The sequence below is a fragment of the Aureobasidium pullulans genome (assembly GCF_000721785.1).
Source record: "Aureobasidium pullulans EXF-150 unplaced genomic scaffold scaffold_2, whole genome shotgun sequence".
NCBI classification, from domain to species: Eukaryota; Fungi; Ascomycota; class Dothideomycetes; order Dothideales; family Saccotheciaceae; genus Aureobasidium; species Aureobasidium pullulans.
This window is the reverse complement of record NW_021941022.1, coordinates 724503-739455: the sequence shown is the minus strand read 5'-3', so window position 1 is coordinate 739455 and position 14953 is coordinate 724503. Positions and strand designations below refer to the sequence as shown.

General features: G+C 51.1%; 8 protein-coding genes across 8 annotated transcripts; 4 read left to right on the top strand and 4 right to left on the bottom strand.

Annotated features, from left to right (window-relative positions):
- Positions 1-137: 137 nt before the first annotated feature.
- On the bottom strand, positions 138-1836 carry M438DRAFT_310786 (CRAL/TRIO domain-containing protein). Its single transcript, XM_029902439.1, has 3 exons — positions 1450-1836; positions 712-1399; positions 138-662 (listed from the first exon to the last, which is right to left on the bottom strand). The coding sequence occupies exons 1-3, from the start codon at positions 1459-1461 to the stop codon at positions 286-288; spliced, it is 1077 nt and encodes a 358-aa protein (XP_029764643.1). The 5' UTR covers positions 1462-1836; the 3' UTR covers positions 138-285.
- A 460-nt stretch (positions 1837-2296) lies between these two features.
- M438DRAFT_342046 (DNA polymerase alpha, subunit B) lies at positions 2297-4118 on the top strand (the record flags this gene model as incomplete). Its single annotated transcript, XM_029904655.1, has 3 exons — positions 2297-2397; positions 2451-2612; positions 2662-4118. The coding sequence occupies exons 1-3, from the start codon at positions 2327-2329 to the stop codon at positions 4115-4117; spliced, it is 1689 nt and encodes a 562-aa protein (XP_029764642.1). The 5' UTR covers positions 2297-2326.
- Positions 4119-4800: 682 nt separating this feature from the next.
- On the top strand, positions 4801-5109 carry M438DRAFT_240077 (uncharacterized protein; the record flags this gene model as incomplete). Its single annotated transcript, XM_029899519.1, has 1 exon — positions 4801-5109. A coding segment is annotated over one exon (309 nt), but the record flags the coding sequence as incomplete, so codon positions are not given.
- A 255-nt stretch (positions 5110-5364) lies between these two features.
- M438DRAFT_331363 (MVD1, mevalonate pyrophosphate decarboxylase) lies at positions 5365-6590 on the bottom strand (the record flags this gene model as incomplete). Its single annotated transcript, XM_029903397.1, has 2 exons — positions 5365-6478; positions 6529-6590. 2 exons carry the CDS (start codon positions 6588-6590, stop codon positions 5365-5367), a joined length of 1176 nt encoding a protein of 391 aa, XP_029764640.1.
- Positions 6591-6848: 258 nt separating this feature from the next.
- On the top strand, positions 6849-8987 carry M438DRAFT_342045 (acetyl-CoA synthetase-like protein). Its single transcript, XM_029904654.1, has 4 exons — positions 6849-7108; positions 7158-8125; positions 8178-8356; positions 8413-8987. The coding sequence occupies exons 1-4, from the start codon at positions 6913-6915 to the stop codon at positions 8948-8950; spliced, it is 1881 nt and encodes a 626-aa protein (XP_029764639.1). The 5' UTR covers positions 6849-6912; the 3' UTR covers positions 8951-8987.
- A 136-nt stretch (positions 8988-9123) lies between these two features.
- On the bottom strand, positions 9124-9351 carry M438DRAFT_248858 (uncharacterized protein; the record flags this gene model as incomplete). Its single annotated transcript, XM_029899623.1, has 1 exon — positions 9124-9351. A coding segment is annotated over one exon (228 nt), but the record flags the coding sequence as incomplete, so codon positions are not given.
- On the bottom strand, positions 9161-10106 carry M438DRAFT_84467 (uncharacterized protein). Its single transcript, XM_029910352.1, has 2 exons — positions 9987-10106; positions 9161-9916 (listed from the first exon to the last, which is right to left on the bottom strand). Exon 2 carries the CDS (start codon positions 9903-9905, stop codon positions 9372-9374), a length of 534 nt encoding a protein of 177 aa, XP_029764637.1. The 5' UTR covers positions 9906-9916; positions 9987-10106; the 3' UTR covers positions 9161-9371.
- A 1192-nt stretch (positions 10107-11298) lies between these two features.
- On the top strand, positions 11299-12048 carry M438DRAFT_243485 (uncharacterized protein; the record flags this gene model as incomplete). Its single annotated transcript, XM_029899568.1, has 1 exon — positions 11299-12048. A coding segment is annotated over one exon (750 nt), but the record flags the coding sequence as incomplete, so codon positions are not given.
- Between the last annotated feature and the right edge of the window lie 2905 nt (positions 12049-14953).

Here is a 14953-nt window from a genome sequence, read left to right as displayed (position 1 = left end):
GTATAGAAGCCTCAATAGAAGATGTTGAAACAGAGCCTTTTGTGGCACTGTTCGCATCACGTTCAGCAAAGAGACGACTGTAAAGGAAGAGGATTGCCTGCATGGGACATCTACCGACATCTACCGCTTTCGCATGCCGTGGAACTTTTATGCTCTATCTTCTGTGACGCGCTGTTGTGCTTTTATAGGACAAATGATCCAGAATCGAGAAAAACGCCGGCCCAAATGCTGCTCCAATCATGCTTTGATAGGCTCTGCCAGCAAAGCCAGACTCTTGACCTCCCTCTAGACCTTCAGGCTAGCAATGTCGGGAGTCTCGTCGCCGACCTTGACTCCCTCGCTGTGCTTCTCTGTCTCGCCGGACAAGTCACGAAGACACTTCTGCTCACCTCCACGGAGGTAGTCCTCGTACTCGCCAATCTGCTTTCCGGCATCGATCCAGCGCTGCTTGAATGCTTCCCGGCGTCTGTCACACTCCTTGTTCAAGGCAGGCCAGTAGGCCTTGTGGTCGTAGTCGAAGTTCAATTCACCACCGTAGTCCTTCCACAGCTGTTGTGTGGGGACGTACTTCTTGAGGTCCTCGTTGAACTTCATCTTCTCCTTGGTGACTGGGTCGATAAAGGGCGAAATAAGCTTGAAGAAGGTGCTGACGTACCAGGGCACTGTGGCGAGTTAGTATTAAGCAGAACTAAAGCAGAAATCTCTACTCACGCTGAGAAATCAGAGCGCGACCAAGTCTCTCGGGGTTGTGGTTTTGCAAGATGTTCAAAACCTGTCTAGCTTGACCAACACTGGGTGTGCTGCCGCTAGAAGCACCCTTGAAGTTGATGAGCAGAGCAGTCGTCTCTTGTCCAGGACCCATCATGTCAATGACTCTATCCAGCATGAAAGAGAGGTGGTGAATCTGGCGATCGCTGTTCTTTGTGTTCTGCTTGCCGGGGTTGAGATACAGACAAGGGCGAGCATTGATGTCGTAACCCATGATGACCTGCTTTCCTGTCTCGTTCTCGGGAGAGATGTAGTCGGCGGTGAAGGTATCAGCACCGTATTCACGTCTCCATGAGAGCGTTCCCTGTAGACGTTTGAGAGCACCTGGGACGTCCCACTTGGTCGCGCGGAGGTAGCGGAGGAGACACTCGCGGGTCAACCACATACGCTCATTGTCTGTGATGGGCTCGTTCGTAGCATCCTTGAGGGTGTTGCTGGGGATGGTGGTCCACGTCGATACGGTCGAGAGTACTGAAGCGTACTTGGTCTGTTGGTCGGCAGTCAAGACTGCAGGGGCATTCGGCTTGCATTCAGGCAGAGCGACAGTCAAAGGAGTCTTGACGGGACCGGTCGGCGCGGGGTCGGTGATGGGCTCGGGGCCAGTCGATAGGGATGGAGCCTTGCTCGAAGTCTTGTGATAGTCAGATCATGTCCTCGGACACTTGCAACGTCACTGAATACCTGGGAAGCCATTTTTGGGATTATGTCGAGAAGCTTCTGATTGATGGAGGGGTACTTTTGTACACGGCGGATCAGGGAAGGTAAGTACTGAGAAAAGGATGCGAATTGAAGCTTGGGAGATAAGACGCAATACGTTAGATACGACGGATGGGTTTCAGAATTCAAAGAAGAAAAGCAGCTGTCCAACAAGACACCGCTTCTTAGCTAGCAGATTGCCCAGCGATGGCGGGCGAGAAGGAGCAAGAATAGCGTCATCTCACTATTTTCAGCCGCGACCGGTGCGTAGGCCGTCTTGTCCATAATCTTTTCTCGGCTCCCGGACAATTGCTTTCCGACTCATGTTCTCACATAGCCCTCGTACGATTCTTGATATTGGTGAGTGGTTGATGATTGATAGCTGAGTACAATGGCAAAATGTAGCGAGGCATTGAGAAAACGCTACAATTTGTCGACCGTCACAAAATCAAGGACAGGGTCGGGTGAATTGTGATTGTCGAATGTGTATCTCGGGGCACTTGCCTAATCCGTCCAAAATGAAGTCCGGCGCGACTTTGCGCCTCGAACGCGTCCCTCAACGCGCTCGACTTTAATGTTTCGATGCACCGATAATCCATACACCAACACAGCCATGGATGACCAAACAAACGAGATTAACGAGCTCTTCGCCGCTCCAAATACAACCATCGAACGCGATGTCTTGGGCGAACTCAAATCCATCTTGCGAATTCACTCGCTCAGCCCTCAGGAGCTATTCTTCAAATGGGAGGCATACAGCTTGAAGATGGGTAGCGACACCCTGATGAACTACAAGACAGCCAGAGACTTCAAAAAGGACCTTCAGGATGCACTGGAAAGAGAATCAAGAGCCAAGGCCCACATGCAGAGTGCTCAGAAGAGAGGCACGAATGGCACACCGAGGAACGCTGCCACTGGTGATGTCTTTGGAGTGTACGTCTGATCGGCCTAGTACGAGTTAAAGCTTAGTACTGACGCTTCTACAGTCTGGACGGACTGGTTGGCACTCCATCTCGAGGCCCCGTCATGAAGAGAAGAAACGACTTTGGTACCCCTTCCGCCAAATCATCCAAGCTCAACAACACCAGCTCCCCAGCAGGTGACAAGACTCCCACTCTCGGTGCTACACACGAAGCCCCTCAGCTAGGGTATGCTGTCCTTGTGCTTCTGAATGGTCAAGAGCTGACCCCTTCATAGTGCTATTCCCTTCGCCGAACGTCAAAATGCTGGCCAGATTGTCGAACAACTAAACGGCCACATCGAACTTCCTACTGCTCCCTCATCCGCGCCTGTCGAGCCCCGCGTCAAGCTAAAGGCGAACACCGACATGGGAAAGTTTGGCTATCGACCCATGGCTATGAAGCTCTCAGAAGCCTCCGAATTCCTTGACGAGCGTATCGATGAGTTTGTCGATATTGTACAGAAACACCATCAATTGGAATATTCTGCCTTTGGCAACCCAGCCGCTATGAGTCCTGCCCAGATTGTAGCTGTCGGACGTATTGCCTCGGACACAAGCGAGGGAAGGATGAACGCAGCTTCCATGGTGTTGGAAACAAGTCGTCGTATGGGAGCTGGTCTGCGTGTACCGCTACGTATGGAAAAGGGAGCATACGACTTCTTTCCTGGCAAGATTGTGGCTGTTCGCGGTAACAATCCCTCGGGTGAGTACTTTAGCGTCACTGAGGTTCTCTCTGTGCCATCGCTTCTACTGCCTGCCACGGCACCCACTGGTATCGACGTACACAACGAACGTCTGCAAAGTGATGATGGTACAGAAACTCGCCCCCTGAACATCCTCATTGGTGCCGGGCCATACACTATAGACAGTGATCTGTCGTTTGACAGCTTACACGAACTCTGCTCTCAAGCCGCGGAAACAAAAGTTGATCTTCTCATCCTCAGCGGCCCCTTCATCGACATCGAACACCCCAAAGTTGCCAGCGGCGACTTCTCATTACCTCCCGACAGCAAGATCGACTCTTCAACTGCAACCCTCACAGATGTCTTCCGCGCATTCATCTCACAACCACTATCTCGCCTTGCGCAAACACTACCCGGCATCACAATCATCCTCGTACCATCAGTCCGTGATGCCGTCTCCAAACACATCAGTTGGCCGCAAGATCGTCTCAACCGCAAAGAACTCGGTCTTCCCAGGCAGGCGACTTGCGTCACAAACCCCATGACAGTATCATGCAACGATTTTATGACAGCGGTCAGCAGTCAGGACGTGCTCTTCGAGATGCAAAGGCAGCGTGTGGTTAGTGGCCTCAACAGCGACGCTCTAGCATCTCTGGCCAGAAACCTCCTCACCCAACGCCATTATTTCCCAGTATTCCCTCCGCTGCCCAGAGACGAAAAGGCATTGACTGTGGGAGCTAGTCTGGACGTGGCATATCTGAAATTGGGCGAGATTCTGAACGTCAGCCCTGATCTTCTCATTTTGCCGAGCGTGTTGACACCCTTTGTCAAGGTTGTAGACGGTGTGCTGGTGGTAAATCCTGGAACCGCCAGTAAGAAGAGAGGTGCAGGTACATATGCAAGATTGATAGTAGGCCCTAGAGAGTTGACAGAAGATGAGAGGGAAAAGGATGAAGAGGTCGATCATCAATTGTTCAACAGAGCGAGATGCGATATCATCAGGATATAGACAGCACACCTTTATGCACAACAATTTTGTTTCTCTTCCTACCAAGTTGAATATGTCCAAAGATCAAAGAGCAGACTAGGCAACCATGGGCTGCCCGACCAACAAGGTGGAAACTTGAGCCGAGGTTCTTTCGACCCTGCTCCGCATCCATCAGCGATTGGACCTCGATTAACATTAACCACGACACTCTTCCTTTGCTAATTACTTACTATCCTCTGTTTCCCCAACCGATCTCTTGATCTATCAAAATCCATAATAGATCTTTCCCTCTTGGTTGTTATTGCTAAAACACCTCGACGCAAAGCACCAATGCCGCAGACGCCAGATAGTATGTTCGCGGACAAGGGATATGATGGCTGGGAAAACCTGTCACCAAGAGAAAAAGTGGAACGAATGATGGAGATACACAAAAGTGGACATGAAGGGGAAGATGTAAGTTGACCCATACTTTCCAGATCCCAAAACGATTTCTTTTAACCACACACCACCAAGTTCATATCACGACACTACTCGAGTGTGCCTCAACTGCAACTTCCACAACCACTTGTAATCTGTGTTCTTACTTTGCTGATACAACTCAATTATAGCGATTCAGTTCTGCTCTCTATAACGGCACCTCTACCACACCTCCTTTATCTCTAATCTCAGTAACCACACCATCCCCAACAACCGCCTTGATATCCTTCACCTACATACCTCCCTCTTTCTACGCAAATCCCCTCGGAAACCTTCACGGTGCAGCACACTCTCTCATCTACGATAATTGCACCACCCTAGCCCTCGCCGCCATCGCTACACCAGGATTTTGGATGTTGGGTGGGGTGAGCAGGGTACTGGATGTCAAATATGTGAGAGGACTTAAAGTGGGCGAGGAGGTGACGGTGGAGTGTGAAGTCGTGCATGTGGGGAGGCAGGCGGCGGCGTTGAGGGGGGTTATTAAGGATAAGGATGGGAGGGTTGCGAGTACGTGTGAGCATGACAAGACGAATATTGATCCGCCGGTAGAGCGCAAGGCCAAGTTGTAGGATAAGATGGCGTGCTTAGATGAGAGGTACAGTTGACACACAGGCTTGCTTGCGGGATCTGAGGACAAAACCCCATTGTGTGTCTTTCAGAGGTACTTGAGGTTGAAAACAAATGGTATCTCTTGCATTTCGCTTTCCGGCCAGCAACTTTTGCGGTGGATGGTGATTATAAAAAAGTATGTCTATGAAATGACGATGTAGAAGGGTAAGAAATCGTGATTCTTAGATGGTGTTGCCGTTCTCGTCAATCAGGGACTCCTCGGTCTTGATGGGACCGGGACCAACAGAGGTAAGGATGACTCTGCTGACACCCTCCTTCAGACGGTCTGCAGCGACTTGTGAATCCTTGGGTGTGCCGGCAGCCTCGACAGACTTGCCGCGAGCGCCCTCCCAGCCTTCCTTGTCACCCAGAACGGACTTAAAGACACCAGCGACCTTGGCTTCATCGTGAGCCTGGTAGTAGACGACAGCGTTCGGGCCGGCGTCGAAGGTGTATGCGGCGATTGTCTTGCCCGCCTCGGAGTTGATCATGTCGACCATACGGATGGCGGCGCGGGAAGTGTCGTTCATGTAGAAGATCGGGGGTTCGGTGTCGAGGCAGGTGGCGTGGAAAGAGTTGCTGTCCTTCATGGTGAGACTGGCGAAAGCAGCAAAGTCCTTGTCGGCAACAGCCTTCTCCATCTCTTGCATGCGACGGGGAACGGTGTTGGTGATACGCTCGTTGAAGAGGGTCGAGGTAGCAACAGTTTGCTGCATACCAGAAGTGCTGCTGACGTCCTTTTTCTCTGCGGAAGCAACAAGAATGACAGCACGCATGTCTGACCAGTGCTCTGCAGGGGCAACCTCAACAGCAACACTGTCACTTCCATCCTTCTTCTCGCCCATCTGCCATGCAACGTAACCTCCGAAAAGACTGCGGCACGCTGAGCCAGAACCTTGTCTTGCGATACGGCTCAATTCTGTGGGTGTTGACTTCAACTCGTAGAGGTTGGCAATGGCGCGAACAAAGGCAGCGAAGCCAGCGGCGGACGAAGCCAGACCGGCAGCAGTGGGGAAGTTGTTGCGCGAGACAATCTTGAGAGGCAGCGAAGAGAGCTTGGGGGCAGACGAATCCGACTCTTCGACTTCACGACGCAGAGTACGGAGCTCGGCCAAACAGGCCTGTGTGCGGGCGCCCGAGATGTCCTGGTCGGAGCCATTGAGTGTGAGGGAGTCCTTGGAGTATTGGCTGCTGCATGAGGCAGTTGTGTGGGTGCGAAGGTCGTCTTGCGACAACGTTACGGACAGCGAGCTGTTGGTAGGAAGGTTGAGTTTGGCATCGCGCTTGCCCCAGTACCTGCATTGTGTTAGCCATTGGACTGGTTTCCTTGTTGAGGCAGAACTCACTTGATTACGGCGATGTTGACAGGAGCAAATGTGCTCGCACGGTATACCTTGTTGTCCGACATGATGTGTGTTGTGATATGGAAGAATCTTGCTCTCAAATGTTCGACAAGAAGGCTTCAATTGAGTTGAGATTACTCGTACGAGTGTCTCGGTCTCAATAATTTCCCCCTTCTGTCTCGCGTTCCTGCCGATCTGCACCCTCGCGCCTTCCCCTTTTGGGCCAGGGCGGTAAGCGGCTAACCCACACGTTTACCCCGGTTAATCTACTTCCTTCCCCGAGGTCATGCTTCTTGACTGCCATCTCAACATATCAGGTAGGCCATATAGCTAGCTCTTGCCTTTTGTATTACCAATCCTCCGCTTCTTTCTTTGCCCTTTACAACCATGTCTGATCTCGAATTGTCCTATGCCGGTGCCGCTCCTCCAACTCTTCCCACAGCCAACATCTTCGACTTCATCTTCTCAAATCCTCTGCGAAGGAATGGCCCTGTCGCTCAATATGCTCCAGATGCTGAATGTCGTAATCATGCCATATCTCACATAGCTCCACACAAGCCTCTGCTTGTAGATCCTCTCTCATGTGAGTACACGTCGAAACCTTTCTTGTTGCCTTTACCAACATCATACAGCTGCTCAAATTAGTTGGGAAAGAGTACGACTTAACTCACTCCGTATCGCGGCTGGACTACATGCCCTGGGCTTGCAGCCCGCTCCTGCTGTACCTCTGTCCTCAACTGGTCACACTGCCATCATCTCCCCTGTTGTACTGCTACATCTCCCTAACTCTCTGGCCTTCGCCCCTTTGCTTTTCGGTGTACTTGCCTCAGGCTTGACTGTGACTATGGCCAACCCCGGTTTGACTTCAGGCGAGCTGGCTTGGATTTTGAAGTCATCAGAACCTCAGGTCGTCGTGACCACTCCAGAAGGTCTACAGGTCCTCAATGCAGCCATCATGGAGAGCGAAAGCCCAAAAGTCAAGGCTAACCTGATCAACACACATCGTGTTTATGTTGTTGACCCTGCACATGATGAATATGGTCTCCCATGTGCGTTCTCTAAGGGTACCAATCTGGATCAGCACACACAAGATTGGAAGGCATTACTGGCATCTCAGCCGCTGGAAAGCCCTGTTCAGTTCAAACCTAATGAGTACAAAGACCGGACGGCAGTTATCCTCTGGTCATCTGGAACATCTGGAAAGTCAAAAGGCGTAGTATTGTCTCACCAAGCTCTCGTCAGCAACGTGCACTCACTCTGGCATATCAATCAGGCGTTTGACGAGAACCAACGCTGGCTCGGCTTCGCTCCCTTCTACCACATCTTTGCACTTTGCAACGTCTTGCTTCTTGCAGTTGCATCTGGAGCCACCATCTTTGTGATGCCCAAGTTCGATCCTAAGCTTATGCTCAGCCACGTGCAACGCTTCCGCATCACCTTCTTACACATGGCACCTCCGGTCGCTGTGTTGCTCGCCAAATCGCCCATGTTGGATGCATATGATATGACAAGTATCCAAGGTGCCGTCAGTGGAGGTGCTCCTCTACCATCAGAGATCGTAGAGCAAGTATACCGAAGACTAGGCATATTGATCAAGCTAGTGAGTCAAGTTGTGTTGCAGCTTTGCTTCCTCCGCTGACAATCTCAATCAGGGCTATGGTCTATCGGAAGCAGGTTCTGTATGTAACCAGGTGGGTGAGACTTGGGAAGTCATCCAACCACAACTCGGCAACACCGGCGTACCATGCTTTGGTATCGAGCTAAAGATCGTGTCGGTCGATGACCCTACTAAGGTCGTGGCAAAGGGACTCGAAGGTGAAATTTTGATCAGGTTAGTCTGAGTGACTTACTATTTGTGGACCACGAGACTGATACACGACGAACCAGATCTCCAACAAACATGACCTGCTACCTCAACAATAAGGCTGCGACAGACGAAGCCTTGGACAGCGAAGGCTGGTTCCACACTGGAGATGTAGGCAAGATCGATGACCACGGGCACCTCTGGATCACCGATCGTCTGAAGGACGTGATGAAAGTCAAAGGCTTTCAAGTCTCACCTTCCGAACTCGAAAACATCCTGTGCGGTAGCCCATCCGTTGCTGACGCTGCTGTGTGCGGTCTTTTCGACGCTGGGCTGGCGACAGAGCTACCAAGAGCATATATCGTCCCTTCTTCGAAACACTTGGTGGACCAATGCACGCCCAATGGTCCCATAACTCCGGAGCTCCAGGTCCTTGCTAAGGAAGTCAAAAAGCTAATGGAGAGCAAGACTGTGCGGTATAAGTGGTTGACGGGTAATGTTGTGTTCGTGCCTGCAGTGCCGAAATCGCCGAGTGGAAAGATTTTGAGGCGTATGCTTGTGGGAGTTCAAGGTGTTGAGGTGAAATTGTACTTGAGCAGGGCGGAGAAGGCGAAGTTGTAGTATGTAGCCAACAATGACACATCTGCTTGTGAGCGCATACGATGAACAAGAGATGTTGCATCTCCATTCACCAACTCGTGTTGCACTTTGTGGGAAGCATTACCATTGATCACACACTCGAACGCAACGCCATCGGAGGGACGAACATAGGCGACATCCCAGTAACTGCTTCCGATCGCATAACCATAGAAGGTCGGCATCAATCCATCTGGTGAGATCTTCATCCATCCCACGTCGTGTAACTTGCAGCCCTCTACCTCCACCTCGTTCTCGTCGAGTGGGTCTTCATCTTCTTCGTAGCCTTCAGCTTCGCGGTCGAAGGTTGCTGGGTCATATTCATCCCAAGACCAGCCTGAGTCAGCTCTGATGAGATTGACATAGCCTTCCTTCGATCTGTCTTCCGTGGTCGTTGCCGGGCTGGCTAACTGTCGAGAAGATCTTCGTCACTGTCGGATGCTCGTTCGAGTTGGGCGTTTTCAAGAACCCATTTCCTAAATCTGCAACGAACTTCGGTCTTGCTTGCGGCTTCTAAGGTAGGATCCTCGATGACCGGAAGATCCAAACGGTCGATCATACCCGTTTCGATGCCGTCACTCTTGATGGAGTCGATAGTGCGTGTTTTGATATGCTCCATAAGCTGTGCCCAGGCCTCGTCATCGTCGTAAGTACATCTGTAGACAACAAAGCCCCACTTCTGGATACCGTAGCGATTGTGGGCATATGCAAGGCGCTTGGTGGCATTTGCGCTCAGCAAGTCTGACATGGCAGGATGGATTTGAGTGTGAAGCATGCTTTTACTGATGGGCCTGGATCGGTGCGTGCGCGAAAAGATGATTCTGGGTATTTTGCTTGTTGTGGTCGAACAAGCACTTCTCAAGAGTATGCTTGCTTGCATTGCCGAGGAGTGCGACTGGGGTTTGCAGTGAGTAGATATTTGATCCCAGCCAAGTAACATGTTAATTGTACCTTTGGGATATGTTAGCGACTTTCTGACAAATTTGACTAGAGTGACGTGGTTTGAAGTGAGCAAACGCACCCAGTTCATCGCTTTGAGTGATAGAGATATGTGAGCTTTCACGCGGCCTTTACAGACTTGATCCCTCTCAGCTCACTTAAGACATAGATCGATGAGTAAATCTACTCCTTGATCTCCACATAATTGAAGTGTACAGGTTGAAAGAGAAGATTGAAGTTAAGTGAATATCACAGACAGGGTCTCCCAAGTAGCGCACATCCGTCTTTTGCCGATATCGGCCGGCCGGACAAAACGCGTGAGCGCGTCAAGTCAAGTTGAGAGAAACGAACTTTTGACTTCTATCCTCCAGTGACACTCCCAATTCACCTCAAGTCTTCTGTGAAACTGTCAAGCTCGAGAGATCAACATTTGGTGACCACCTTCAGGGTTCCACTTGATCAAGGTTCAGCATTATGGCAACTCCGCAACGCGATTCTATGCACGATTCTCCCTGGCATTGAGATGATGTTCATCCTCAGCAAAGATCGTCTCTTTCCACCCAGCAATGCTCTAGAAGCGATGAGGCATCGAGAATGCCGACTCGATGAAAACAGAAGTCAGGCCGTACGAGCGTAGTTCCATCACGGGAAAGTCAACACAGATTGGATCAACCTTCTAGATCGCAGGACCGGCAACGCAACATTCCTTGCTTGCGCAACGGACCGTATGGTACCCAGCCCTGGGATTGTTCAAGTAAGTCAGTGGTATCTCCCGATCTCATATCGCTAGGAATGCAGGTACCGAGCCTCTGCATTCCAAGGCTCCCCTGTCAACAACTATCGGTCGATATGACTTTGTCTTCCCACCTTTCGTTTCGTCGTTCTCGTAACCGCGTTCTCATCCGTATTCTGTCGCCAACATGGTGTCTTTGCGGGCGACCACGCTCTTTTTTTCGTTAATTTCTTCATCTCTGGCACAGAATCTTAATGGTTTATGTTCTGGCAGTGTAAGCACGACCAATTTCACAGACTCTTGCGGTGGTCAATGGACTGTCTACTGTAACGCCGATGCTTCTCCTTCTTCATACGGTACCATCAACAATGTCGCCAGCTTCGGCGAGTGCATGAGCCTTTGCAGCAATGACAATGCTCAGAACCGTTGCGACACCGTCACATACACTGGGACAACTTGTTACTTGAAGAGAGGATTCCGCAATATTGTTCGACCTTCAAATGCAAACAGTGCAACTGTATTCTACCCGGTTCCTGCCTATCCCGCCCCAGTCACGAATGGATTAGCCCGAAGCTCTGGCTGCGGCCAACCACTGAACTCCCAGATCGTAGCCGGCGGAGCAAGCACTCAATTCTCTGCCACAGGCGCCGATGGATACGTGCGTACTTACAATGTACACGTTCCTTCAACCTACGACCCGAATAAGGCAGCACCGCTTATCATGGCTTTCCACGGCAGAGGCGACAGCGGGTCTGCTATGGAGAGCAACAGTGGACTATCTATTGAAAGAATCAACCCATACGGTATCTCTGTGTATCCTACCGCGATCAAAGATCAAGATCAACAAAACACCTGGCAGGGAGATCCGAGTTACGCCACCAACAGGACTGTCGACGATATTGGCTTTGTAAGAGCTCTGGTCACCAACATTTCGGCTCAGTACTGCGTTGATACAAGCCGTGTCTTCGCTGCTGGTATAAGCAACGGTGGTGGATTCGTCAATGTGCTTGCTTGTGACCCGGTCATGTCTTCAGTGTTCAACGCGTTTGCACCTCATTCCGGAGCTTTCTACACTTCGACAGGCGACTCGAACACAGTGTGTTTCCCGAACACGGTCCTGACAAACGACCTGGTACACACTACCTGTAGTCCCTCAAGACGCGTTCCGATGATTGAATTCCACGGTGACGCTGATGGAACGATCGGCTACTTTGGTGGCGGCCGCAGAGGTTACTGTCTGCCGGCTATTCCTCACTGGACACAGGACTGGGCCATACGCAACAATTTGACAAGCGATAACGTTACCACCGTGACGAACGGCGGAAACCTCACCAGATATGAGTTTGGTGCTGCAAGCGGATACCCAGGTCTGGTCACTCATTTCCGTCTCGCAGGTTGGAGTCATACATACTCCTTGGGTGCCAACGGCGGACCAATCGATTCAGCTGCGTTTTCATTGAACTTCTTCTACAGATGGACCAACCCTAATGGCCCAACTCAGGACTACCTGGCGCCAATCTACACATCGACTGCAAGCAGTAGGGTCTCGTGTCCCTTTACAGTCACGCAGACAACCACCACCACCACGACTACTAGCTCCAGCACTAGCTCCAGTTCTCCCATCATCACTTCAGCCAGCTCCTTGGTCACTGCTGGGTCTAGCAGCGGTTCTGTGGCAACATCTGCGTCAGCCGTGGCGGCTGGAGGACCTAGCTCAACCCTCAATGGTTACCCGGTATATACAGACCCGCCAACCTGTCCTAACAGTAACGGTACATATTACTACGACCCGTACGTTGGCGATCGTGTCAATGGTCTCTACTACTTCATCATGTGCGGATACGATATTCAACCTGTGCAGAACACAATTATTGGCCCATCAACGTTCCAACAATGCTTTGCTACCTGCGATGGACGACCCGACTGTACCTCATTCACGTTCCACGCAAACCAATGCTACATCAAGCGAGTAAATGGACCTTACATTTCTTCCGGTGGTGATTACATCCAGGCATCTCAGAACCCTGTCAGAGGCAACCTTGTAACAGTCACTGGAGCTACGACCACGCGAACTACGACCACTACCACAACAACTTCTTCCAGTGCGACAATATCGAATACAGGTGTACCTTCCGTTGTCTCGAGTTCAGGCAGCAGTCTCACAGGCAGCTCGACTACCAGCGCGGCTACTGGTATCGTGTCCCAAGCAAGTTATTCTTGTCCTGCCAATGATAGACAGCAAGTGGTTGACAGCAATGGCTTTATCTACACGATAGGCTGCAACTCCGATAGTACAGGTGGTGGTACCTTGACTGGCAGTGCCAGGAGCTTCAACGATTGTTTCGGTTATTGCGACCAGACCGCGGGATGTAATGGCTTCACCTATAATGGAAATTGTTACTTGAAACTCAATTTCAACAACATCGCCTTCCAATCGGCCACAGATGGTCGCATGGCTGCTATTAGGCAAGTCCAAGCAGCCGGCTTTACAACAACCGTCACCACCTCGACTTCGAGCTCTTCTTCGTCCAGCATTGCTCCATCCGTGGCAAGTTCGTTGTCCAGTGCTTCTTCAAGCTCACTTTCCAGTCTTTCCAGTCTGTCTTCGAGTGCTTCATCGGCTTTGTCGTCATTCTTCAGTCTCACATCGACGGCTTCGAGTTTATCATCAAGTTCGGTGTCAAGTTCCTCGTCAGTTCTATCATCGAGCTCATCATCTTCGTCCACCGCTGGCTCTTCCTCCGCAAGTTCGCTGTCGAGTTCTGTATCAAGCCTGTCATCGAGTGCCTCGTCTCTTTCAAGTTCTTCGTCAAGTCTGGTCTCGAGTTTGTTGTCGTCGTCCACACTTGGCTCTTCTTCAGCAAGCTCCCTATCGAGTTCTGCTTCGAGTTTGTCATCAAGTGCCTCTTCGGCTCAGTCATCTATCTTGAGTTCCTCGTCATCGAGCGTGAGTGCTTTGTCGAGCCCGGTCTTGAGTTCCTCGTCAGTCGTTGGTTCGTCTTCGGCAAGTTCACTATCAAGTGTTGCCTCGAGCTTATCTTCAAGTGCCTCATCAGCCCTTTCCTCTATTTCAAGCTCATCTCTGAGTGCTTCCTCGAGTCTGGTATCAGTCTCATCGTCGATCGTCGGCTCTTCATCGTCAAGCTCGCTTTCAAGCATATTTTCCAGTTCTGCTTCGGTCCTGTCTTCGAGCGCTTCTTCGGCTCTGTCATCTGTCATCAGCTCATCATCCTCATCTTCGAGCCTTGTATCATCGTTGTCAAGCGTTGTACCAATCTCTAGTGTTTCGAGTAGCTCAACATCCAGTGCGTCTGCTGCGGCTATCTCCCAAGCCAGCTATTCTTGCCCTGCCAATGACCAGCAACATGTCATCGACAACCTGGGCTTTGGATACACTATCGGCTGCGGAAACGACACGACTGGTGGTGGCTCTAATGCTGGAACACAACCGGACTTCAATGGCTGCTTCGCTCTCTGCGATAATAGGGCAGGATGTGTTTCTTTCTCGTACACCACTGGAACACGTCTCTGTTATTTGAAGCTTAACGTGAACAACGTGCGATTCACTGTAGCATCAAATGCAAACAATGTGGCCGCCATCAGAGATACGATCTCTCCTGGATCTAGCTCCAGCTCTTCGGTAGCTGGTGCAGCGGCATCCAGCAGCTCTTCAGTAGCCGGCGCAGCACCTTCAAGCAGCTCCTTGACCAGTGCGCTACAACAAAGCAGTACATCGTCCAGTGTGGTGCCGTTGAGTAGTTCCACGTTCAGCTCTTCCTCCAGCTCAACGGTGCCGTCTGTAATTGCAGTGTCGACAAGCAGTAGTGTAAGCCGTAGCCTCGCAGGCAGCTCAACGTCAAGCGCAGCCACAGGCCTAGTCTCACAGGCAAGCTACTCGTGTCCAGCTAACGACAGGCAACGTGTAATTGATAACTACGGTGCTGAATACACCATAGGATGCAGCTCGGATACCACTGGTGGCGGGACCTTGACCGGCAATCCAAGTAGTTTCAATGACTGCTTCCAGTACTGCGATGCTACCCCTGGCTGCAATGGCTTTACGTACTCAGGCAACTGTTACTTGAAACTCAACTTCCCCAACATAGCCTTCGAACCTGCAACAGATGGTCGCGTAGGTGCTATTAGAGCAGTGCAGGCTACCGGGTTTGCGACGACTACTACAACTACAACGTCAGCAAGCTCGAGTCGTGCAGCTTCCCCTCTCTCGTCCTCCAGCAGCTCAGTCGCGAGCGTTGTTTCTAGTTCAGCATCTAGTCTGTCCTCCAGCGTCTCATCAGCGGTGTCGTCTGTCGTGA